A 26,864-nucleotide genomic window follows, 5' to 3' on the forward strand; every position below is an offset into this window, starting at 1 on the left:
GGCTACTAGACTATTACGAAAAACTCATGTTAAAACATGGAGATAAGATGTTTCTGTCCGACAGCAGCGATATAGGGTTTAAAGACAGGGAAACCGATACATTTAAATGCTGGAAATTAAAATAATGAGAAACCCACTACCTACTGTATGTTATGTGCCTATTGTGAGTTCTCATAAATAATACCAATCTAAGCAATCTTATATAAATGCAGCTGTTTCAACAGTTAAATCTGCCCGCCAACCCAAAACGGTTTCCAGAATTGTTTCCAGAACATTGCAAATAGAGCTAGTTTTAAAACCTAGACATTTACAGGGCAATATTACACAGAAATGCCAGAAGTAACATTCTGTCGTTACGGAATGTTGCACAACTAGCCACTTCCTCCACTGGTGAATTTGAATCCTGAAAAGTAACAGTTTTGGACATAGGAGGTTTCCACCCGATAGAGCATGTCGGTGGATAATGTAAATTATCAAAAGTTGTCCGTTATCTGTTGCCCTACCTTGTGTTATAATGTACAACGCAGAACGCAGAGCAGAGGGGATGGGAAGATAAGATAGGTAAGACAGATAGATAAAAACCTTAATTATCAACTTAACATCAAAATATGTCTTGCATCACATGCTGTAACAATCATCATCAACATCTGTTGTCACACATACACCCAACCTATGGTCAGTCCCTGCGTGTGCGTGCACACGTGTATGTGACTATGTCTGTCAGTGTGTGTGTAATGCATGCATGTCCGTGCAATTATACTAACTTATACGCCAGGCGGACCAATTAGTAATGAATTAATCACCTCTGTCCACTCCTTGCACATGCATGGGGGTGTGCAGTGTACGTGTGCGTGCTAACCGTGCTTCACCTTTGGCATGTCAAAGGCCTTCAGACAGATATACAGTGGGGCCCTTCTAATGGCTACTCTCTACATGGGAGACAATGGCTTCCACCTTGACACGGCTGATAGCCTGGAGGTGGTAAACACAGCCCTGCCTTGACACGGCCTGGCCTCTCTGCCCACGTAGGCAATCTGCCTGGGACTCTGACCCACGGCCACTCAGGACTATAAGGGGGCCATGTCAACACCACAAGAACGTTTGTTTTATGAGCACGGGAGCGCTTTGGATAGAGTCACTGTCGGGCAGTGTCCCATATTTGAGCTTGCAGATCTGCTACGTTTTTGAAACCTAAAAAGTAACAATCCAACATCAGGTTGTAAATGACTGGGTTGTCCGAAAGGCAACGGCATCTAAAAGAATAAATGCTTGCAGTCTGTGGACATGGCCCACGATGCACGTGCGCACGCATGTCCACACACACACACACACACACACACACACACACACACACACACACACACACACACACACACACACACACACACACACACACACACACACACACACACACACACACACACACACACACACACACACACACACACACAGCCTTTGGGGAGAAAAAAAACCCACACATAAAGTTCAAATATGGATATAAGAGGTTTCTGCCCAATGGCAACGGTGTGTACACAAAGTCAATTAAGAGTTTTTGTTGTCGTTCTTATATTATATTGTAATAACAATGTGTGGCTGTCACTAAATCCCATGGGAGGCACACTGCACCAGTGAAAACCACTGCGGTGTGGAGTCTAATGCGCAAAACACAAAAACACAGCCTCGGGTTGCTCTTCAACTCAACTGGTAAACAATTAACCGAGACATGATCCCACACCTGTGGCCCAGGGTCTGAGAGCTGCATGTAGTACTGCACTTACTGAGGTCTGAGAGCTGCATGTGGTACTGCACTTACTGAGGTCTGAGAGCTGCATGTGGTACTGCACTTACTGAGGTCTGAGAGCTGCATTTAGTACTGCACTTACTGAGGTCTGAGAGCTGCATGTAGTACTGCACTTACTGAGGTCTGAGAGCTGCATGTAGTACTGCACTTACTGAGGTCTGAGAGCTGCATTTAGTACTGCACTTACTGAGGTCTGAGAGCTGCATTTAGTACTGCACTTACTGAGGTCTGAGAGCTGCATGTGGTACTGCACTTACTGAGGTCTGAGAGCTGCATTTAGTACTGCACTGTCTGAGGTCTGAGAGCTGCATTTAGTACTGCACTGTCTGAGGTCTGAGAGCTGCATGTAGTACTGCACTTACTGAGGTCTGAGAGCTGCATTTAGTACTGCACTTACTGAGGTCTGAGAGCTGCATTTAGTACTGCACTTACTGAGGTCTGAGAGCTGCATTTAGTACTGCACTTACTGAGGTCTGAGAGCTGCATGTGGTACTGCACTTACTGAGGTCTGAGAGCTGCATTTAGTACTGCACTTACTGAGGTCTGAGAGCTGCATGTAGTACTGCACTGAGAGTATTGGGTCTGAGAGTACTGGGTCTGAGAGCTGCATGTAGTACTGCACTGAGAGTACTGGGTCTGAGAGCTGCATGTAGTACTGCACTGAGAGTACTGGGTCTGAGAGCTGCATGTAGTACTGCACTGAGAGTACTGGGTCTGAGAGCTGCATGTAGTACTGCACTGAGAGTACTGGGTCTGAGAGTACTGGGTCTGAGAGCTGCATGTAGTACTGCACTGAGAGTACTGGGTCTGAGAGTACTGGGTCTGAGAGCTGCATGTAGTACTGCACTGAGAGTACTGGGTCTGAGAGTACTGGGTCTGAGAGCTGCATGTAGTACTGCACTGAGAGTACTGGGTCTGAGAGTACTGGGTCTGAGAGCTGCATGTAGTACTGCACTGAGAGTACTGGGTCTGAGAGTACTGGGTCTGAGAGCTGCATGTAGTACTGCACTGAGAGTACTGGGTCTGAGAGTACTGGGTCTGAGAGCTGCATGTAGTACTGCACTGAGAGTACTGGGTCTGAGAGTACTGGGTCTGAGAGCTGCATGTAGTACTGGGTCTGAGAGCAGCATGTAGTACTGGGTCTGAGAGCAGCATGTAGTACTGGGTCTGAGAGCTGCATGTAGTACTGGGTCTGAGAGCTGCATGTAGTACTGGGTCTGAGAGCTGCATGTAGTACTGGGTCTGAGAGCTGCATGTAGTACTGGGTCTGAGAGCTGCATGTAGTACTGGGTCTGAGAGCTGCATGTAGTACTGCACTGAGAGTACTGGGTCTGAGAGCAGCATGTAGTACTGGGTCTGAGAGCTGCATGTAGTACTGGGTCTGAGAGCTGCATGTAGTACTGGGTCTGAGAGCTGCATGTAGTACTGGGTCTGAGAGCTGCATGTAGTACTGGGTCTGAGAGTACTGGGTCTGAGAGCAGCATGTAGTACTGGGTCTGAGAGCAGCATGTAGTACTGGGTCTGAGAGTACTGGGTCTGAGAGCAGCATGTAGTACTGGGTCTGAGAGCAGCATGTAGTACTGGGTCTGAGAGCTGCATGTAGTACTGGGTCTGAGAGCAGCATGTAGTACTGGGTCTGAGAGCAGCATGTAGTACTGGGTCTGAGAGCTGCATGTAGTACTGGGTCTGAGAGCTGCATGTAGTACTGGGTCTGAGAGCTGCATGTAGTACTGGGTCTGAGAGTACTGGGTCTGAGAGCAGCATGTAGTACTGGGTCTGAGAGTACTGGGTCTGAGAGCAGCATGTAGTACTGCACTGAGAGTACTGTGTCTGAGAGCTGCATGTAGTACTGGGTCTGAGAGCAGCATGTAGTACTGGGTCTGAGAGCAGCATGTAGTACTGGGTCTGAGAGCTGCATGTAGTACTGGGTCTGAGAGCTGCATGTAGTACTGGGTCTGAGAGCAGCATGTAGTACTGGGTCTGAGAGCAGCATGTAGTACTGGGTCTGAGAGCTGCATGTAGTACTGGGTCTGAGAGCTGCATGTAGTACTGGGTCTGAGAGTACTGGGTCTGAGAGCAGCATGTAGTACTGGGTCTGAGAGTACTGGGTCTGAGAGCAGCATGTAGTACTGCACTGAGAGTACTGTGTCTGAGAGCTGCATGTAGTACTGGGTCTGAGAGTACTGGGTCTGAGAGCTCACTGCTGTGTCTCTGTGTGACATAGAGCTCACTGCTCTATGTCTGTGTGACATAGAGCTCACTGCTGAGTCTCTGTGTGGCATCGACTACATCGTTTGTGCTGGAATTACTGTAAATATAGTCGACAGATTATTATTGACTGACAGGAACTGGGGTTAACCTGTATAGTCTCCCAACAGCTGCCTGTGATTCTTCTCTCTTGTCTGTGCTTGTATCTGTGTGTGTGTGGCTGAGACTACATGGCGCACGCACACACACACACACACACACACACACCACCCCCCACACACACACACACACAGGCTGAGAGAGAGAGAGAGAGAGAGGGAGAGAGAGTTCTGCCATGTATTTCAAAAGCTTCATACCAACATTCCCTTGCCTACATGTAAAACTATTTGTAACAGCAACATTTTATTTTTAGCTATATTTTTATATTTTAGCTTTTCTAAGTTGCAAATAGACGGGCAGAGATTTCACACATTTATATTAGGATAATTACATTTCCCAAAATAGGCACACCAGGTTCAACGTGGTATAAAAATCGGGGCACATGGGCTGTATAATATTGTCAACAACACCCATGTTGTAAAAACAAAAACAAAAGTCAAATAATGACGGCTGTGTGTCGGCCAAACCGACGTCTGGGGTGTGGCTGTAGAGCCTCATAAATGATGGTCCAGCATCCATTGTATGTCTCTCACCTTGCAGCCCTCACAGGCATGGACTCCGTAGTGGTAGCCCGACGCTCGGTCAGAACACACCCTGCACTCCAGGTTGAGAGAGGAGGAGGTGGACGTCAAGTCCTCCTGGCCACCATCCCGTACCATCCCGTAGATCCCCGACGAGGGGCTGGACGCCGGGGTCAGGGCATCTGGGGGGGGGAGGGAACACATCACAATTGTGAGAATTTAAGTATTAAAAATACACATAAAACATTAGAAAATATCTGATCTGCAAGCTCACAATGCGTTGCATTTCTTGAAGGTCAGCTATTTCCACACAACGCCTTCATAACGTACAGTACAAAATAGGGCCATAAGTGGAGGCTGGGAGCCATGTGGCGCATAGGGCAGGAGCCCATCTCCTGTTTCGGTAGCGTGAAGTAAAGTCTCTGGCAGACACCTTCATGGAAATATAACGGCAGCTCCATCACGTTGCTTGGCATGGACTAGTGACGTCATCCTTTTATGACATCTATTTTAACTGCACCTCATGTGATGTGAGCATTCGTGGGCGGGATCAGCGTTAACAGTTATATGGGCTTGGAAACAATGTGTGATATTTGCTGCATGGCACACGGTGTACAACAATGGTTACTAAACAGTGGGATGAATTCAAGCCGACTAGGGGAGGGGGCGGATACCAGATTTGGCCCTAAGCTTGTTTGGCGTAAACATGTGGTATGACTGAGATGTCAATATACAGCTATGGTGACATTTCGTTTTCCGAGCCTCCACACAATAGCAGTTCTCAAACATTTTCATGTCAAGAACCCCCACATTGGTATACTTTGGCCGCGGACCGCCTACTGAAAATGTGATGCCATTTTGACCGCCATGACAGAAGTGTTGCGTTATTCAAAATGTTCAAAGTGATTGCCGAATTTGTCAAGGTTTTTGAGTGGTGCAATGGTGGTGCAGTGGTGTGTGTGTGTGTGTGTGTTTGTGTACCTGTCCCTCAAAAGAATGAGAATGGTTACTATGGTCACTGACATTACGTCAGACCACAGCTGATCAGGCTATATAAGACCTTGCACCACTCAGTTCACACGGGTGTGATTTTTTCCCCCACAATAGCAGATCTACAGTAGAAGCTTCAAGCTTGTGGATCTGCTGCTCTCAATTAGCAAAAGTACGGTATCGACCACTGCAGTGGTTCAGCGGTTCGGCAGCCTTAGCTGAATGGGTAGAGAATAGATGCTGCCTGGGGAAACCAGAGATCCCAGGTTCAACTCCTATGCGTAGTGGTATCTTTGGCTTTAATACTACTACTCTTTCCAGAGGCAGTTTATGCTGGGTAACGTAAAATGCTGACCCTTTCTTTATACAAGTAATTTTTGGAAAGTGTTACATTATTTTACTTTATGAGGCAGGAGACATAGCTTTGACGTCAGGACTTGGGTACTGTATATTAAACAGCCATAAACTCGAAAACACATTAGTTCCCGACGTTTCTCTTACATCATAATGTTCCATTATGGTTTCTCCCATCGATTGCTTGCTTAGGACTTCCTCCAGCGTCTACTTTTCAATGTTGCTTCTGATGCTTGTTGCATAATGTTGCTGTTGGGCAGAAACCTCTCATCTCCATATTTTAACTTTGTGTTTTTTCGTAAGTGAATGTCCTACTTGATCATACTACAGTGTCACACAAGTCTCAAAAGTAGCAGATCCACACGCTCGAAATACAGCGCAATGCAACCCGTTTTGAAATAGATCTGCTACTTTTGCTATTTTTTATTGAATCCTGAAAAGTAACAGTTTTGGACATATGAGGTTTCCACCCGACAGAGACGACAACTTGTTAGTAGGGCTGGCCGATATGACTTCAAATCAATATCACAATTATTTAAAACTTTTTCAATGTTATGCGACGTGTTGCGAGCTTGTAGATCTGCAATTGTCACGATTTATTTTCCACACCACCATTGTAAAACAAAGTACTGTATAATGCAGTGGCTTAAATGTAACAAAACTGCTTCTCGGCTAATTGATTAACCCACATGAGTTGAAGATTAAGTCGATTACTGGTTCTAAATTCCAATTAATTGCCCAGCCCTGGTAACTACTAGTAACATGCTCAATCAGTGAGGCTTCTGTCTACCTCTGCCTCTATGCATGTTACAACACTGTAGTAACTACTAGTAACATGCTCAATCAGTGAGGCTTCTGTCTACCTCTGCCTCTATGCATGTTACAACACTGTGTAGTAACTATACTAGTACTACCAGTGAGGCTTCTGCCTACCTCTGCCTCTATGCATGTTACAACACTGTGTAGTAACTATACTAGTACTACCAGTGAGGCTTCTGTCTACCTCTGCCTCTATGCATGTTACAACACTGTGTAGTAACTACTACCAGTGAGGCTTCCGTCTACCTCTGCCTCTATGCATGTTACAACACTGTGTAGTAACTACTACCATTGAGGCTTCTGCCTACCTCTGCCTCTATGCATGTTACAATACTGTAGTAACTACTAGTAACATGCTCAATCAGTGAGGCTTCTGTTTACCTCTGCCTCTATGCATGTTACAATACTGTAGTAACTACTAGTAACATGCTGAATCAGTGAGGCTTCTGTCTACCTCTGCCTCTATGCATGTTACAACACTGTGTAGTAACTACTTATACCAATGAGGCTTCCGTCTACCTCTGCCTCTATGCATGTTACAACACTGTGTAGTAACTACTAGTAACCATAAATCAGTGCGAGGCTTCTTCCATGCATGCGTGCGTGTGTGTGTACATGCAGGCCTCTATGCTGAGCCAAACACACAGACGAGTAAAGTGGAGGTTTCCTGAGAGGTGGTGCTTGGCGGCTGAGGAATGTGTGAATTCCTCTCCGGCTGTGGGGCGAGGAGGGAGGGGAGTGGAGCGAGAGAGAGAGAGAGAGACAGAGAGAGAGACAGAGAGAGAGAGAGAGAGAGAGAGAGAGAGAGTAGCCTCGATACCCAGGCTTTCATTTCGTCTGCGCGAAAAGAGAGAGTGGGACCGAGATAGAGAGAGACAGGGAGAGAGAGAGAGAGAGAGAGAGATGTAGGGGAAGAAGATAGAGACATAGAGAGAGTGACAGTCGGAAGCGAAGGCAAAGACGGTAATATCGTTACCGTCGGGCAGAAACCACTTATCTCCATAGTGTTACTTTTTATGTATTATTTGGTAAATTAACGTAAATTAACGCCCTACCTGCTCATCTGCTGCTTTTTTTATTTTGAGTCGTGAAAAGTAACAGTTTTGGACATTTGAAGTTTCCACCTGACAAACAGTATAGTGTATGGTAGAGAGCAGGGCATGAAGACAGAGACAGTGGGACAGTATAGTGTATGGTAGAGAGCAGGGCATGAAGACACAGAGACAGTGGGACAGTATAGTGTATGGTAGAGAGCAGGACATGAAGACAGAGACAGTGGGACAGTATAGTGTATGGTAGAGAGCAGGGCATGAAGACACACAGACAGTGTAGTGTATGGTAGAGAGCAGGGCATGAAGACAGAGAGACAGTGGGACAGTATAGTGTATGGTAGAGAGCAGGACATGAAGACACAGAGACAGTGGGACAGTATAGTGTATGGTAGAGAGCAGGGCATGAAGACAGAGGGACAGTATAGTGTATGGTAGAGAGCAGGGCATGAAGACAGAGGGACAGTATAGTGTATGGTAGAGAGCAGGACATGAAGACACAGAGACAGTGGGACAGTATAGTGTATGGTAGAGAGCAGGGCATGAAGACAGAGACAGTGGGACAGTATAGTGTATGGTAGAGAGCAGGACATGAAGACAGAGACAGTGGGACAGTATAGTGTATGGTAGAGAGCAGGGCATGAAGACACAGAGACAGTGGGACAGTATAGTGTATGGTAGAGAGCAGGACATGAAGACAGAGACAGTGGGACAGTATAGTGTATGGTAGAGAGCAGGACATGAAGACAGAGACAGTGGGACAGTATAGTGTATGGTAGAGAGCAGGACATGAAGACAGAGACAGTGGGACAGTATAGTGTATGGTAGAGAGCAGGACATGAAGACAGAGACAGTGGGACAGTATAGTGTATGGTAGAGAGCAGGACATGAAGACAGAGACAGTGGGACAGTATAGTGTATGGTAGAGAGCAGGACATGAAGACAGAGACAGTGGGACAGTATAGTGTATGGTAGAGAGCAGGGCATGAAGACACAGAGACAGTGGGACAGTATAGTGTATGGTAGAGAGCAGGGCATGAAGACACAGAGACAGTGGGACAGTATAGTGTATGGTAGAGAGCAGGACATGAAGACAGAGACAGTGGGACAGTATAGTGTATGGTAGAGAGCAGGGCATGAAGACACAGAGACAGTGGGACAGTATAGTGTATGGTAGAGAGCAGGACATGAAGACAGAGACAGTGGGACAGTATAGTGTATGGTAGAGAGCAGGGCATGAAGACACAGAGACAGTGGGACAATATAGTGTATGGTAGAGAGCAGGGCATGAAGACAGAGACAGTGGGACAGTATAGTGTATGGTAGAGAGCAGGACATGAAGACAGAGACAGTGGGACAGTATAGTGTATGGTAGAGAGCAGGGCATGAAGACAGAGACAGTGGGACAGTATAGTGTATGGTAGAGAGCAGGGCATGAAGACAGAGACAGTGGGACAGTATAGTGTATGGTAGAGAGCAGGGCATGAAGACAGAGACAGTGGGACAGTATAGTGTATGGTAGAGAGCAGGGCATGAAGACAGAGGGACAGTATAGTGTATGGTAGAGAGCAGGACATGAAGACACAGAGACAGTGGGACAGTATAGTGTATGGTAGAGAGCAGGGCATGAAGACAGAGACAGTGGGACAGTATAGTGTATGGTAGAGAGCAGGACATGAAGACAGAGACAGTGGGACAGTATAGTGTATGGTAGAGAGCAGGGCATGAAGACACAGAGACAGTATAGTGTATGGTAGAGAGCAGGGCATGAAGACACAGAGACAGTATAGTGTATGGTAGAGAGCAGGGCATGAAGACACAGAGACAGTATAGTGTATGGTAGAGAGCAGGACATGAAGACAGAGACAGTGGGACAGTATAGTGTACGGTAGAGAGCAGGGCATGAAGACAGTGACAGTGGGACAGGAGACTACAGAGAGGGAAACCAGTGCTGGTGAAAGTACATTTAATCAAGTACTGTACTTTTGTATGTGTTCTTTACCACAATGTTAAGTGTGTAATTCAGATTGCATGTCATTTAAACAGATGCTAGGTTCATTGTTCAATGTACAGATTGTAGTATATTGCTGACACTAGGTTCTTGCAGTTCTTCGGGTAGGATCATTACGGTAATTATCAGACCATGGACGGATGTGTGTCACAACAAGTGTCACAACACGTGCGATGCAAGGCGTCGCGAGCCTGTACATTGCATCTTCCAAAGACGGCAACAGATTGAGGATGTGTAAAAGTGGGTCAGTGAGACATAGTGAGGAGATGAAGGTTTAAAGCTACAGGGGTGTACCATGAGCAGACGCGATGTGCCGTAGGCTGGGGTCAGAGGTTAAACAAGCCACAGTCTTAGTCCAGTCGACTAGGAGTAAATAAGGGATTACGGGCGGGGGGGGGTGGGGTCCCTGGGAGGGAGGGTACCGCTGCCGAGGGGACGACAACAACATGGGGCGATGCACACAACTCTGGGGGAGGATGTAGTAGCAGGTCTCTCTGCACATGGGACATTAGAGCCTGACCCATGCCAGTGTTTTGTGACAACCTTATGGATAAACTAGCATCCATCTCTAGGGCGGCAGAGGCTCAGGTGGTAGAGCAGCCGCTTGGGAATGGAAAGGTTCCCGGTTTGATCCCCGGCTCCCCCTGAGCTAGTGTCTGGGGGGGGGGGGGGGGGGGGGCGGGGGGGGGCACCCCCAGACCCCACATACTTTGAGAAAAATAAACACTGACCTAGAACAGTGGAACCTTCGGAGCCGGAGCCGTTGCTGGAGGAGTGATACTCGGGGACGTCGAAGGAGCTGAGGGCGTCATCGTCGATGGACTGCGAGATGTCCTGCAGGTCCTCCATGCTACCTATGAAGTGGTCCGTGCCGGGGCACAGCGGGCTGCCCAGCACCGAGTCCTCCAGGGGCGAGGGGGGACCGTAGTGGCTCTCCATGTCGACCATGGTGCTGGAGGACAGGGCCCTTGGCGCTCTCACTCATCAGCCTGCAGGAAGAACACAACAGTTAGGGCAGTGCTTCTCACAACGACCAAGATATGCGAGCAGGGGGACCGGCCCCTGTTTTTTACGTTAGCTAAAAAGCAGGCAGCAAAATCGCTAGCGTTAAAGCTCACAATATCCATCTTTCTCCAGAAATGTTAATGTTGTAATTGCGATGCAGTGTAAAATCTGAAATGAGCCCTGAACATCATGCATCTGATCTTCACTTTGAGAACCACCCAGTTAGGAGGTTAATAATATGATGATGTTGTTTTTTTGTTTAAAACAAAAATATTTATTGTTAAAAAGTAATCAATGCTTATAGTGATTCTCCAGCTCTTTAATAAACACATTTCAGGTGGGTTGCCAATTTCCTCCACTGTTGCCGAACTATAAATGAAGACCTCTGAAGGCAAAGTATGAGAGAGAGGAGAGAGGGACAATGACCCTGACGAGGCATAGCAATGAAGAGCACCACAGGCCCTCACACTGCATCAAAGACAAGACCCATGCCAGATTTATTTTAATAGGTCGACTCGATACTATTAAAAAGTAACTTGGAAAAAATAAATAAAAATACGTTGAGTGGTAAAAACGAATCTGTCACATCAGCTCAAAATGTGATTTGAGCTTGTAGGTCTGCTATTTTTGCTACTTTTGAATTTGAACCCTGAAAAGTAGCCGTTTTGGACACATGGGGTATTATCCACCCGAACGATAACCCACCTTTTGAAGTATATGTTGAAGAACATTACAAATAAAAAGAAACCGTCCAGCTTTTGCATTGTCCACTTTCTACCACGTACCTCCTGTAGTACCTCTGTGTACCCCTAGGGGTACACGTACCCCCATTTGAGAGCCACTGTAGTGCATCATCTTGTCATCACACAGGGCTGTCTAACATAGCACCCGGGGGCTCAATGATGAAAGGGGGAGGTGGTCTGCTGGGACCGTGTACTACTCTTAAAGTTGATGACGCACACGTCAGTCACAGGACTAGATGAGCGGGCCAGGACGAGCCCTGCAGTCAGTGTCAAATGACACAACAGAGGGAGCTGGCCCGTGCACGCGTCTTACAGTGCTAAATGTAGATGCCGCAGTAACATGAGCCATGGACCTCACTGCTCCAAATAGAGAGAGAGAGAGAGAGAGAGAGAGAGAGGTACGTACAGGGACACAGAGAGAGAGAGAGAGGTACGTACAGGGACAGAGAGAGAGAGACAGACAGAGAGAAAGAGACACAGAGAGAGAATATAGGTCACTGGGTTGGCCTAGGCCCAGCTTGGATACCGTAGGTTGAGCTAAGTTGAGCAGGACTGCAGTTGGGTTGCATAAGGTTGGGTTGCATAAGGGTTGGGTTAACGTTGACTAGGCTTGTTGGCACCCTGGCTCAGCATTACGAGTTACACAAGGCTCCAGAGCCAGCTTAAGAAAGTGGGCTTGGCCTGACCTGGCCTGGCTTGCCTTATATTACATTAGTTTGGGACAAATTGCCGTCATATATCATCCTCTAAGGCAGTGATTACCCAACCAGTGGGCCCCCAAATAGGCAAATAATGACACACACACACACACACACACACACACACACACACACACACACACACACACACACACACACACACACACACACACACACACACACACACACACACACACACACACACACACACACACACACACACACACACACACACACACACACACACACACACACACACACACACACACACACACACCTGAAAGTTGCACGCGGCTGCACTTTCGAGATTTTCAAGCGGGCCTTGCTGATCCAGAAAATGTTGCTCGCTGGGCAGCTCTGTAGAGTCCCAACCCCAGACCTCGAAGGGCAGCTCTGTAGAGTCCCAACCCCAGACCTCGAAGGGCAGCTCTGTAGAGTCCCAACCCCAGACCCCGAAGGGCAGCTCTGTAGAGTCCCAACCCCAGACCTGGAAGGGCAGCTCTGTAGAGTCCCAACCCCAGACCCCGAAGGGCAGCTCTGTAGAGTCCCAACCCCAGACCTCGAAGGGCAGCTCTGTAGAGTCCCAACCCCAGACCTGGAAGGGCAGCTCTGTAGAGTCCCAACCCCAGACCTGGAAGGGCAGCTCTGTAGAGTCCCAACCCCAGACCTGGAAGGGCAGCTCTGTAGAGTCCCAACCCCAGACCTCGAAGGGCAGCTCTGTGGAGACCCAACCCCAGACATCCACACGTAAAACTGTGTCAATCTCCAGTAAGCTTCCCTTCTTCTTCCCCAGCTATAGGCAGGCCCTCGATCTGCTAAGAACAGCAAGGAAGGGGATGTCTGCAAACTCTATACCAGGTTTTATGGTTAGCAGCTATTAGCTAACAGCTGTTAGCCACCACTCTGCCAGGCTGCTCCTTCACACATGGCTGCCTTTGGAGAGGAGGCGGCTTATCTAACCTTATTTCACCCTGCCTGCATGTATATATGCGGCACAGTGCTATTTTGGACATGTGAAGAATGATTGCATGCTCAAAACGTTTCCGCCGTCCCCCTCCCCCACCGCACCCCTGCGGTGGTCCGCTCGCTGCGCTGCACTCCAAGCTAAAAGTTCTAACGCTAAATGAATGGTATTTCATAGAAGCATCCAGCCAACTTGACCCCGATTTTAAGGACAGATCAGTTGTGCCTGCAGGAGCAGCTGAGCGTTATACCAAGCATCTGACACAAGCTTTTACTAACCACTATATACGTCTCGTACTATGAATAGTGAAAATGTCCGACTTACTAACCTTGACTTAAAGAATCTTGAAGAATTAACTCTATACATATTTGACAATTCTTTTGACCAGCAAAAAAAATGCAAGTCATGATTTTGTTCAACATGTTTTAAAATAGTGTTGGACTACGTCCCAAACAGACGAGGCCTCCGGGGCCAGGCAGTGCACACTGTGGGCGGTGGGGCAGTGGGGGGGGTAATATGGCCTACTTTAGGATCACTGACTCAGTAGTTGGCTGCCTGTGCCTGCCCTGCACACACTGGACTGACAATTGTGAATGGAGGACAGGTTCACCTTGCAGCACTAGCGCTGCAGGCTGCTGCGGTGGATATAAGAGCTGCTAGCCTCGTTAGCATTCAGCCTCCAGCTCGCGTCCCCGGCGACCTCAAGGACGGTCTTCGCTTAGAGGACATCCTGTCTCATGTGCTGTATTCACTCGGCACCGTCTCATTACCATGAGGGAATAACAACACATCCTCTCAGCTATTTCAGTATCTTGGCTACGGGCTTCCCCCCACAGAAGCCCCACCGTGCTGCCAATTCAAGACGACAATTAACTCTGACAGATATCGCTTGGTGAGACACGATGGGATGTGTTGACAGAGTGGTGGAAAGTTAACCCAGTTTTCTGAAAAACCTCATGTTTCTCAAACGTTCTCAAACATGTTTATGTCAAGGACCCCAAAAATATATGTAATTGTCACGCCAACCCCCATCTGAAAATATGTTGTTCCAGGGAACGCCCCAGAAGCAAAGATATGAGTTAAAAACGTTCGCTCTGAAAGAATATATATTCAAAGATTTGCGCCACATTTTCAAGATTTTTCAAAAATAGCAGACCTACATGCTCATAGCGCGGCACTTGGTGCCGCGCTATGAGCTTAGAGGGCTTGTAGATCTGCTATTTTTCAATAGCTAAAGTATAACATAATGCTAAAACACCAAAAGGGGTTCCCGCCCGTAACTAAGTACATTTTATCCCAAGTACTGTACTTGCAGCGGACTTGATTATCTACATTTTGTGATACATTATATATTTGGAAAAAAGGTTTAGCACTAATAATTAATAGTAGTATTATTCAAAATACTGGCCTGCACGCCATTCAAACAAACCTCACTGACCGCCCACAATTGCAAGAGTTATAATAAACACGACCTATAGAATGATGCAGTTAGTTATACACAGTTAGTGACAGGTGAGACATTGTTTAAACAGATACCCTGAGCACACATTGACTTTCTATTTAAATAACATACATACTGTAACAACACAACCTCATAACCCCACACGCAGTACCAGTAGCTACTAACTGCGTATATATGATGAGCGCATGGTGGACCAAGCTAACCCCTTAACCCTGCGAGGTGTTGTCAGTCAACACACAACACAAGGGAGCTTGTATGTAAACACACACATGGCTGCTTAAAGAGCATGGGTCAGGAGGGCCACTTAGAAGTATAGGATATGGCAGATAGCCAGGATGCGGTTGACTTAGGTGACATTACAACTTATATCACATCTGAGAGAGAGAGAGAGAGAGAGAGAGAGATGGAGAGAGACAATAACACAATGGTGGTTCCTACGGTAACAGTGGGGGGCGAGGGGCTTCGTTTGTGTCCCCACTGGGGTCAGGACCCCTCTTGTGTTCACCAGACCAAAGCCTGCTGAGAAGGGCACGCCGCTAAAGTGAGAGAGGACGGAGCAAGGTCACACTTGTTTGTGCGCCTAGGGGTTTTAGTGGGACAAGTTGGACGACGGAGGGGTTAAGGGCCTGAGTGAGTGGGGGGAAGGGAGGGACAGTCACAGGACAGGAGGAGTCCACCACCAAAGCCCGACCAGCCCCCCGGAAATTGACAAAGAACATCCATCTATCGGAGAGTGGCTGTTGTTGTTTGCCATTCCAGCACACACAGATCACCTATGTGAAGTGAGGGGTGCTCACTGTACTTATATCGGTCACATCATGACGTCTTACGGCGTCATTTAGTGCGCTAAAGAAACAGTAAATTCCATAGACTTGGTTGACAACCGATTTACGTCACAATATCCTCAAAGTTCATAGACTTGGCGCTGGATATACAGTATAGTGTGGGTTAATAAATAGGTCTAGATGTTATTTCAATCAGTGATCACTCGTGTGCACGTGCGCGCGACGTAGCCCCACTAGTTAAAAAATCCACAGCACATCAGGGGGCACGGTGGCACAGTTGGTAGTGCTGTCGCCTCACAGCTAGAAGGTCCTGGGTTCGATTCCCGCTGGGGACCCTGTGGGCGTGTTCCCTCCTCCGCGTCATCAGTGGGGCTGGCGAAAGGGCCTTTCTGTGTGGAGTTTGCATGTTTTCCCCGTGTCCCCTAGGGTAGGTACCCTCACAAAAAACATGCAGTAATCCTGGTCTCTAAACTACCTCCCCCTGGCCAGCCGGGGCGCCTGATGGAGGGGAAAGGAACCGGTCGGAATAACGTGTTCCTTCCACGCGCTACGTCCGGCTGGGGAAAAGAAGCAGCTTGGACTCCTCATGCATAGAAGGAAGCATGAGGTCAGTCCGCTGCCCCCCCCAGGTTGGCAGAGGAAGTGTAACGCCCAGGATTACATTAGATAATTGACACTGGGTGAAAAAAATGGGTTACAAAATCGTGGGATAAAAAAAATATAGCTAAAAAAAAATATTAATAATCCACAGCACATCCCTGCCAGTGGAGCTCTAAACCAACGTTAAAAATCCCATAGACTTGCAGGCTGCCATATGATGTAAAGCCATGCATTGGAGGGGCTAGTGCCCCTCAAAGAAATTATAATTGTCGCTGTCGGACAGAAACCTCTTAACTACAGTAACACACGTATGCCCTGGCCTACTTGATCATAATACAACGTCACACAAAAGCATCAAAACGTAGCAGATCCACAAGGCATGAAGGGACGCATTTTGGCCTTGTAGATCTGCTAATTTAGCCATTTTTGAGTGGTGCAACCACTCCAAGGAACAGCAATGTCCGTGTCAACTGTGTGTTCAACCGTGTGTTCATGTTTGTGTGTTTGTGTGTGACTATGAGCACCAGTACCAATGAGTACTGGGGGGGGGGTCTCTGTCCGCCCGACAGAGACAAAGTGGTGGTGACAGTACTGCCGTCAGAAATAAATCAATTTGTTTGATATTGGTTTTCGATCGATTAGCCCAAGCCCACAGTAAGGCTATCCAACGTTGACGCTGCCACTACCTAATGGCGAAATGTGGAATTGCAGCACTTTCATGGAGGTGGAACGGACGTTCATGACGTCACGTGCGCTAAACTTCCGCTCGCTCGAGCCATTTAGTTATAATTGTACTTCCGGCAGTCTTCCGGGTGCTTCAAAACGCCGTCCTTTTATTACTCTATGGATTAGCCCCATTAGGCTTTCCAACACAAAATAGGTTAAATCGTGTGTGTTGCCATTGAAATGACTGTACCATAAAAAGATCTATACAGATTGATATACTTATATTTGCGCATCATGTGTCTCACCGAAAATTGCCGATCTCGCAACGAGTTGCGTTGCAGCGCGTTGTGAGCTTTTAGATTCTCTATTTTTGGTGGAACACATCGGCAAAGTGCAACTAAGTATTTGTATAAATCAGTGAACCACAGAAGTGAGTGTGTGACTGTGAATGGAGGCATGGAGCAGATATTTTCCATACAGTCTGTTGGATCTACACACTCACACAGGGGCTTAGCATAGCTAGCTACCCAACCCCCACTGGTAGTCTGGTACGCTAACTACAGAGGGGAGCAGCCCACATTAGTCAGACAGCCCGTAAAGCGGCTTGCGAAGGCTATAAGGCTGAGGCTAGACCACCAGCTACAAAATAGACAGACACGTTCTATAGAATATGACTGGGGTGCGTACAGTCTGTAGACAGGCTCCCAAGGTTACCAGGGGAATGGAGATGGTGTACATATACAGGAGGGCTGTGCAAATGTGCAATGTATCAATATTATATTGGTATTGTGATACAAGTATCATTTTAATCACTTAAGCCCACAAATAGCCAATCTACAAGCTCACAACACGTCACATTGCTCATCTAGTTTACTCTTCCATGTGTAAATGATATCATGAATCAAAGCTGTCGGGAAGAAACCTTGCATCTCCATCTCTTGCAACTTATTAAAAAAAAAGATCTGTCAATGAACCTACTTCACTGTACAAGAATGTCAAGAAAAGGAAGAAAAAGTCACTATTTCTGAAAAGAATTGTTCCATTTCCTTGAACGTCCAATGGTTTTGGCCGTACAAGCTTTCCAACCGACAGCAACGATATTACATACTGTATTTAATGTATGTGCCACTAAGCCCACAGCTTTTATGGCAGAGCCGGGGGGAGATATTCACTGCTCTCGGAGAAGTGCTCTCAATACGGGATCAGGACATCCAATCCTGTGAAATCTCTACTACTCCCACACAAGTCAGTCACAGATGGACATCTGGCTATGGCACAATACTGATTAGGCTATAATCAGCATGTCTGACATGTTTATAATCTAGCAGCCCATGTCTGTAAGATGGAGCGACACACAGAGTGCAGTGTAGCTGCATGCTTGTCCAAACCCGGGCCTTGCCTGAAGGAGGAACTAAAACAGCACTGTGTATGCGACGCGTGCGCGTGCGAGAACATGCAGTTAGATAAGGACCTGGCAGGGATTCAAGAAGACAGACACAGGTGTCATCATGAGCTTGTCTAGACCAGACACTGACAAACACATTAATACAACTAAACATGATATGGCTGCAAGTGTCACGCTCATGAAATTGTACTTGATTGTCACTCAAATAATTGTGATTGGAAGTGTGTTTTTGGCATTGAACATTGGGAACGTATACACTTTTGACACTTCCGTTTGGGTTTTAGGCTTCCTAAACAAACATTCCACAAGGCGGATATGAGGAAGCCAGGATTAATGTGGATCTTAGAGACAGATCCAGCTAAAAGGAGTTCAGAAAACGAATGAATAGTCAAACAAGACACTTCTCCACACATTCCTGAATGAAAAAACTAAAACAAAAAAAACATCCCCAACCCAAGTCTCCCAATGTGACCTTGGCGTTTCACTACATGACAATCCATCAACTTCAATGAACAAGTACGATTACAGTGTGTTTTGAAAGCGAACCACAGGTTAATATTTAATCCCCTCCGACCCGTGGTCCTGAACACAGCTCAGACAGAGCTGGGGGCCAGCGAGGGGCTGGGCCGGGGCTGGCCACTGGTCAGTGAGGGGCCGGTCAGTGAGGGGCTGGTCAGTGGTCTCACTCTCACAGGAGGAACTGGCCGATTGGGCTGTCCATCAGATGTCCCCGTCAACTTCTTTGAAGAGTGCGAGTTTATGAGGCCCAGCTCAGAGCTTGGACCGTGCCCGAAGAGTAAACAGTGAATTGGCTCCCTTATCGCCAACGCACCGTGTTTAACGATAGCCGGGCGGCACCCTATCCATCTCCTGGTGAGAAGGAGCGAGCATGAATACATGTTAAGGGTAAGGTTATGGACTCCAGGCTGTTAGCTAGCTGTAGTTGTACTAGTTTATGATACATGAGATCCAGGTGATTGCAGATTCACAGTTCAAGCGCTATCCGTTATCAGGTCACCTTAACTTGTTTCAGGGACAAGGACAAGCAATAGTCTGAAGTTTGTGTTTATTAAGTTTAAAAATAAATACTAAAGCATTGGGACTGGACTGGTAATAGACTTGTGGGGGCAGCTGTGGCTCAGGAGGTAGAGCAGGTCGACCAATGATCCGTAGGTCGGCGGTTCGAATCCCGACTCCTCCTGTCCACATGTGGCCCTGCCACCATTGGTTTGATGAATGTCGGAGTGACTGTGAAGGTTCACGTGTCAATGTGAGGACGCTGGCGTTGACTGTTCGCCGCTTCACCTCCCAATGTGTGAATGAATGGAACTTTGTCTTTGTAAAGCGCTTTGAGTACTTAGAAAGGCGCTATTTAAATGCAATCCATCTATTAATACATTCAATGCCCAAGTCCCTCAACAGCCATGTACAGTAGGTTACAGTAGGTAACTGGAGAGCTGTGATCTGGAGGGATTGAGTTGTTAATATGTCAGTATACTTCAGGACCTGCAGTCGGTAGTGCAGGACAACTTCTTAACCATATTCAAACCTGGCATCCCTATTTTGGGCATGTCATTATAGGTGAAAACTTTCCCAAAATAGCCAGTCTGCAAGCTCACAAGAAAAGAGAGACCAAACGGTCTTCATCAGGGCATGAAGAAGACCGCTTGGTCGAAACATGTTGGCGTTTTAACTTTTTTGTAATAAAAAGGAGCTTGACTTTACGTCCTATACGCCATCATTTTTAGAGTGCTTGGATCACTCCTCTCTTTTAAAGTTCGATTCCCGTTGCTCCTAAAAGCACCAGCCATAGCTTTTTAAACTCCTTTGAGCATCCATTACAGTCGATCTCTCCTTCGCTCTGCAAGGTCACAACTTGTTGCTTTTAGATACAGGGCTTAACCACATGACCCCTAGCATCCCTATTCTGGGGGCGAACATTCGGCAAAAATAGCACAACTACAAGCTGCACATGCCGAGCTGCTAAGTTTCCTCTGTAGTGAAGAGACTAGGTGAAGGTATTTGGTATAGAGGAGTAAAAAGGAGGGGGTCAAGACAAGTACAGAGTTACAGACACCTGGGGGACCGGAGTCAACTAAGTATATGGTCTCTATCGGGTGGAAATGGAAATCTCATACAGTACCCAACAGCAACAGTATATAGGCTTTATATTAAAGGGGAATTTCTCCATAACCCTTTTTTACAAAAGTAATTTGATAATTATGTATATTGACCAAAATAAAAAAATAAAGATATAGGGGAGCTGAAGCTGCAGCTGGAGCTGCTGCTGGAGGGGTCTAATGCTAAAACTCCTATTAAATCGCGCAATTGTTTTTTGTTTACATCTGTTCTAGATGATGTGACAGCAACACTCCATGCATTGTTGACACTGCACTCTTCCTGGTCTATGTGAGCTGAAGTTAGACCCCTCCAGGAGCAGCTCCAGCTCCAGCTACCCTATATCTTTTGATTTCTTTTTTTGTCAATATACATAATTATCAACTTACTTTTGTAAAAGAAAAAGGGTTAGGGAGAAATTCCCCTTTAAGTGGTTTTAAGTGGATAATTGTTGCTTTGACATGGTAAGGTTTCAACTTGAATTCTTGAAAAGTGGTTAAAATCAGGACACATCAGATGCATGTTTACTGATATACGATGGGGTGAAATAATAACTAATACTGGCCAATATATATCGGCCCGAACCGCTACATCAGTCAGGCTAATCTAATGTCAGCTAATCTGCTCTATTTGCTGTGGTGATTGCATTCCAAAGCAGTGCATTTCCTAACAGGCAGCCGCTTGTGATTTCATTGAGTAGTGGTGGGGGGTATACAGTATACAGTAGGGGTAATGGCCGGGGTAGTGAGTCAGCGGTAAGTGTTGGGGTTATGGTGACACGTGTCACATGCAGCAACACACTGGCCACACTGCTGCATGAAGATGAGCAATAATAATGAAACATTAAACCCACAAGTTACATAATAAACCCCCTTGTGGACTTTGCCTCATGACTTGGCGTCTCAGATCACAGGCACGCATGCGCACACGCACACGCACACGCACACACACACACACACACACACACACATGCGTTGTAAATTACATTACAAATAGCACATACACACACACAATGACAACATGGTGTCATGCTAACATGGCAACACTACATGCTGGATCAGGGCCCACTTGAAAATGGCGGCCCACCCATCTGACCACTCTGTCATTTCTTTATCTCCATATTTTAACATTTATTTTAGTTTATATTACTACATTACTACAGCGTTACACAATTATTTTTTTATGTTCCAATGTTCAAAACCAAATATTTAAACACAATTATTAGTTTGACAATTAATCATCAACTAAAATGTCATGATCACTCGGACTACAGGCCAGGCTAACCTGACAACACAACTAATTCCCAAACTTTTTAGTAGTGTAATTGTCAGGTGAAAACCTGACTAACATCTACTTGTGAAATGTAGACGACATGTTCGCCACCTACTCGACTCCAGGGTTGCCAAGTCCGCTTATTTCCAGCAAACCAAACCAAACGCGGCTGCATACACGTTACTAAAATAATAATCATACTAATATGGGGGGGGGGAGAACACAACGGAGACAGTGTACGCAAACGGCCGCGAAGCGTGAGATTGTGACACAAACATAGATTGTGATAATTTCTTGTTTGTTTTTTTGTTTAAACTTTAAGTCTTTTTTTTTTTTTTAACTACAAAAATTGGTCCATGACCCAGTCCCAAACCACTGTAGAATTTAAGGGATTCATTGAAAATTTTATTTCACAGTAAGAGTATGTAGAATAGGAATATTTCAATATTTCAAAAGCAATAAAGTTACTCTGGACACACCATGATTAAGCACTCACACAGCTACGTACATGCTCTTCTCTTCTTTTTTCTAAACTTTCCAAAGATTTTCAACATATTTTCACAAATTCTGACATCATTTCAAGAAATTTTACTTTTCTATGTGAATCCATATTTTTGAACCCACATGTGTGATGTGTAGCTAAGGATTAATTACCATGCTGTATTGTAATTTGTAATTATAAACAGTAAGCACTGAAATGCCTACTGTTAAAGCAGATTATGCAATGAATTATATATTTGAGTAAACTGCAATAAGGGCCGTCAGCATTAACAATAATAAATAACTAAAAATACATCGCATGGATGCACCTGGGACATATCCTCAGTGATGTATCCATTCCCAAGGTCATCAGGGTTTTGGGTCTCTCGAACATCATACCCCTCACTCAGGTGACCCAGCTGGGTGATCAAGTCCCGAATTACGCCCCAGTAGCTACCCTCGATCAGTCCCATTAGGGCAAGACCAAGGCCACACAATCCGTTGCTACTCTACCGGGACTGGGAGGATCAGCAATCTGGCGCATGGAGAGACTATAGGATCTGTGGGTTGACTCCTGTCCGGGCCCCTCCTATGTCTCACTAGGTCCACTCCTGCTCTCACCAGGCCCAGGACCTGTGCGTTGCACCAGACTCCCAGCATCAGGCACTTCATTCAGGAGTGGTGGATTATAATGGCCCTCCTAAAGGCCTCACCGAGGGTTTTTGGGCTTCCTCCTCAGGGTGGACACAGGCTGGGGCGCTAACCCATACTGCTCACCCGGGTGCCGTCTACATTCCGGCTGTCACCCGTCTCTCCGGGCGTCACCAGATTATACCTGGTTGTCACATAGTCTATTCCTATGAGTCACTATAAATAGAATAACTAAAAATAAATCGCATGGATGCACCTGGGTCGTATCCGCCTCAGTGACTGACACTGACACTGACACTGACACTGACACTGACACACACACACACACACACACACACACACACACACACACACACACACACACACACACACACACACACACACACACACACACACACACACACACACACACACACACACACACACACACACACACACACACACACACACACACACACACACACACACACACACACACACACACACACACACACAATACATTTGAGAAGTTGTACCCAACCCAGGAAAAGGGACCCAATGTCAACAGCTACGTCACTACTGCAACGCACTGCAACGCCGTCTTACACGGCAGTGACGTCACACACTTACCCTCCGCGTCGTTCGGCCGCCATCTCCTCATGATGGCGGCGAACGAACGCCGAACGCCGAGCCTCAACACCACCCGCGGAACACTGGACAAAGTCTCCTCCCTTCCACACTCACGCCACAATCGCCACAAGCACCCACACCCCCGCACGCACACACTCACACACACACGGAACACTGTCGCCAGGTCTATGAAAACAAGCCCAGAAAAAATGCCATTCAACACGCTACTTACACACACTACAACTCGCTTACAACTCGCGGACCTGGCAACACTGCATCCATTGGCTACCGTTGCTAATTTATTGCCACATCTAAGAAAACAAGCCCGCAAACCCTGACTTCCTACAGGCTACTTACACACACTACCACTCGCTTACAATACGCGGACCTGGCAACACTAACATGCCCTCTTCCATTGGCTCTATCCCCACCACGTGACCCACGAGTTTCCATGTTACATTGCGCAGTTCCGAAAAGCCAACCGGAAGTTACACACTACACACATTAGAAGAACAAGACGAACACAACACTACACACACACACACACACACACACACACAGGCCATGGACCACTGTTGCCAGGTCTATGAAAACAGGCCCAGAAACAAAGCCTTTCACCACGATACTTACACACACACACTACAACTCGCTTACAATTCACGCACCTGGCAACATTGTACCCAGTCTTCCCATTGCCTCCGCAAGAAGCACAACACACACACACACACAGTCTCCCACACACACACACACACTGATTCGAACTTGGATGGACAGCGGCACGATTACATACAGTTTAATTCATGCAAACACGACAATTGCACCACCACAACGCGGGGGGACTTTCACTGACATCGCGGGAAGTCAGCGAGTGAGTGTGTGAGTGAGTGAGTGCGCGTGCGTGCGTGCGTGCGTGCAGTACACATGACATACTATTTACCCAGCGTGTGCGTGTGTCTACGATGTGTAGCCATAATACTCTATGGTAGCCATCCGTTACATATCCGTGACACAGCTGAAACATGCAGTGGAGTCTGTCAAATCCCGCAATTTCCTTCCCATATTGAGCTGCAACGTAACTCTAGGATGAGGCGAAAATCTAGTACTGTACATACATACACACACACACACACACACACACACACACACTGATCTACAAGCTCAAATTTAACTTATAGACCTGAACTTGTAGACCTGCTATTTTTGGCAAATGTTCCACAACAGAATATGGATGCTGGGGTTCAAAAACATCAGAGTACATCTTCTTTCATGCACCCCTGGTGGAGTAAGTTATGTGATATCGTCTCTGCCGGACGGCAAACCTCATATGTCCAAAACGGTTACTTTTCAGGATTCAAATTCAAAACTAGCAAAGAAACCTGCATATCTACAAGCTCAAAACGCGCCGCTTCGCGCCGTATTTCGAGCTTGCAGATCTGCTTCTAATGATGCTTTTGTGTGACGCTGTAGGTATGATCAAGTAGGGCGTTCATTTAGCATAATGGAGATGAGAGGTTTCTGCCCGACAGCAAAGCGACAATAGAGTTGGTCAGTGTCAGTGGGGGCTCTATGTGGTAACAACACAGCTGTTGAGTAACCTTGACCTGCCGTGACAAAGCAGCAGGACGCAGCGCTGTACTGTACGAGTATCTGAGCGAGGAGAGCTCTGCTTGGCACGTTGCCTCACTGCTCTACACACCATGTTTACACATCAACCAATGGCAGAGTCTCTCTATCTCCCTCTCTCTCTCTCTCGGACTCTGTTTCCCACCGGGCCTCGCTGTTTCCAACTCGCCCCGAGCACCGCTTGCACAACGTGCACAATGTCCTTAAAGCGGGGTGTGTGCCAAATTAGTGCACAGGCGGCCTGAGTGCTCCCTGTGGAACGCCTGCGCCCCGACCGACAGGGGTCAACACCAAGTCTTACTGGTTTTTATTTATTGTTATTTCTTACCTTGTAGTGCTTCATACTTTCCTTACTCTGCATCTGTAACTTTGTAACTCTAACTGCTGCCCTTGGGCAACTGAAATTCTATATATCTATCTTTAATTGTGTAATTTGTGGTCGAGTGAAAGTGGTTCAAAAGAGCTCCCTGCTGCATTGTATCACAACCGAGAGCATGGAAAACTCCAGCCATCTTCTCCAGCTGTTTGTTTGACTTTGACAGATGTAGAGTTTGGGGGAAAGAAGAATTCTGTGCATCTACTGAGGTCATAAATATGGCCGCTATATGCTAAAGGGAGCCAGAGAGAGCAAAACAAATTCCTGTACCAGTGGCCTGAGCTGACTCTATCTTTACAACAGCCCTGTGTTTATAAGGGCTGACACTCACTCAATGCACACACAGTCAACGGGTTGTGCTTGAACTGATATGAACCATACTGTGCTGTACCGTCTCTATCACTGCTGCCAGATTCTGCGAGAGCAACGAGGTCCATGAAAACAAGCCCAAAAGAAGCGACTATAGGCCACATAAGCACATTGAACAGACACACTGAAAATATCAGATCTGCAATTTCACAACGTGTCGCAATGTTCAAACCACTGGTTTGAAAGACATGAGGAAACAAGCGCAAATGAATAGATAAATAAACAAACATCCGCAGCCACCAATATTTACAAGCAGTCGCTTATGATAAGCAGGTGTGGCAACATTGTCTGACACACACTCAGGCCTCTTTTCCACCAAAATAAACTTCTAGAACTGGTTCGGTTCTAGATTCTTGGAAACATTGGTGCTTTCACGGAACCGGCAGCCATTTTTTGGTTCCATTTCCGAACCAACTTTTAGGGTTCTGAACCACATCAGTTTCAGTGTTAACACGCTGAACTGGTTCAATGTTAGGTGAGAAAAAAACCCCGAACCGAACCGGTTCAACCCCGGTGGAAAAGGGGCCTCAATGCACACACAGGGAATTGGGGTTGTGGTTGCAATTATATGAGCCATACTGCGCTGTGCTGTGCCGTCTCTAATCTCTAAGCACTGTGAACAGTATAGGGTTATGAACCATACTGCTGTACTGTCTCTATTCACTGTGAACAGTATAGGGTTATGAACCATACTGCTGTACTGTCTCTATTCACTGTGAACAGTATAGGGTTATGAACCATACTGCTGTACTGTCTCTATTCACTGTGAACAGTATAGGGTTATGAACCATACTGCTGTACTGTCTCTAAGCACTGTGAACAGTATAGGGTTATGAACCATACAGCTGTACTGTCTCTATTCACTGTGAACAGTATAGGGTTATGAACAATACTGCTGTACCGTTTCATTTCTATATGCATTGTGAAGTGTGAACAGTATAGAGCTGCATTATGAACCATACTGCTGTACTGTCTCTATTCACTGTGAACAGTATAGGGTTATGAACCATACTGCTGTACTGTCTAAGCACTGTGAACAGTATAGGGTTATGAACCATACTGCTGTACTGTCTCTATTCACTGTGAACAGTATAGAGCTACATTATGAACCATACTGCTGTACCGT

At 46.6% G+C, this 26,864-nt stretch overlaps 1 protein-coding gene across 1 annotated transcript in view; it reads right to left on the bottom strand.

The window, feature by feature from the left end:
- Window positions 1-26,864, bottom strand: part of pparab (peroxisome proliferator-activated receptor alpha b) — a 57,584-nt gene that overhangs the window by 20,770 nt on the left and 9,950 nt on the right. The window contains exons 2-3 of the mRNA XM_079501317.1: window positions 10,644-10,901; window positions 4,702-4,871 (exon numbers count right to left, since the gene is read on the bottom strand). Of these exons, the coding sequence (XP_079357443.1) occupies window positions 4,702-4,871; window positions 10,644-10,860 (387 nt within the window). The 5' untranslated portion in view covers window positions 10,861-10,901. The remainder of the gene's footprint in view (window positions 1-4,701; window positions 4,872-10,643; window positions 10,902-26,864) is intronic.

Source organism: Electrona antarctica (genome assembly GCF_951216825.1).
Source record: "Electrona antarctica genome assembly, chromosome: 5".
Taxonomy (NCBI): domain Eukaryota; kingdom Metazoa; phylum Chordata; class Actinopteri; order Myctophiformes; family Myctophidae; genus Electrona; species Electrona antarctica.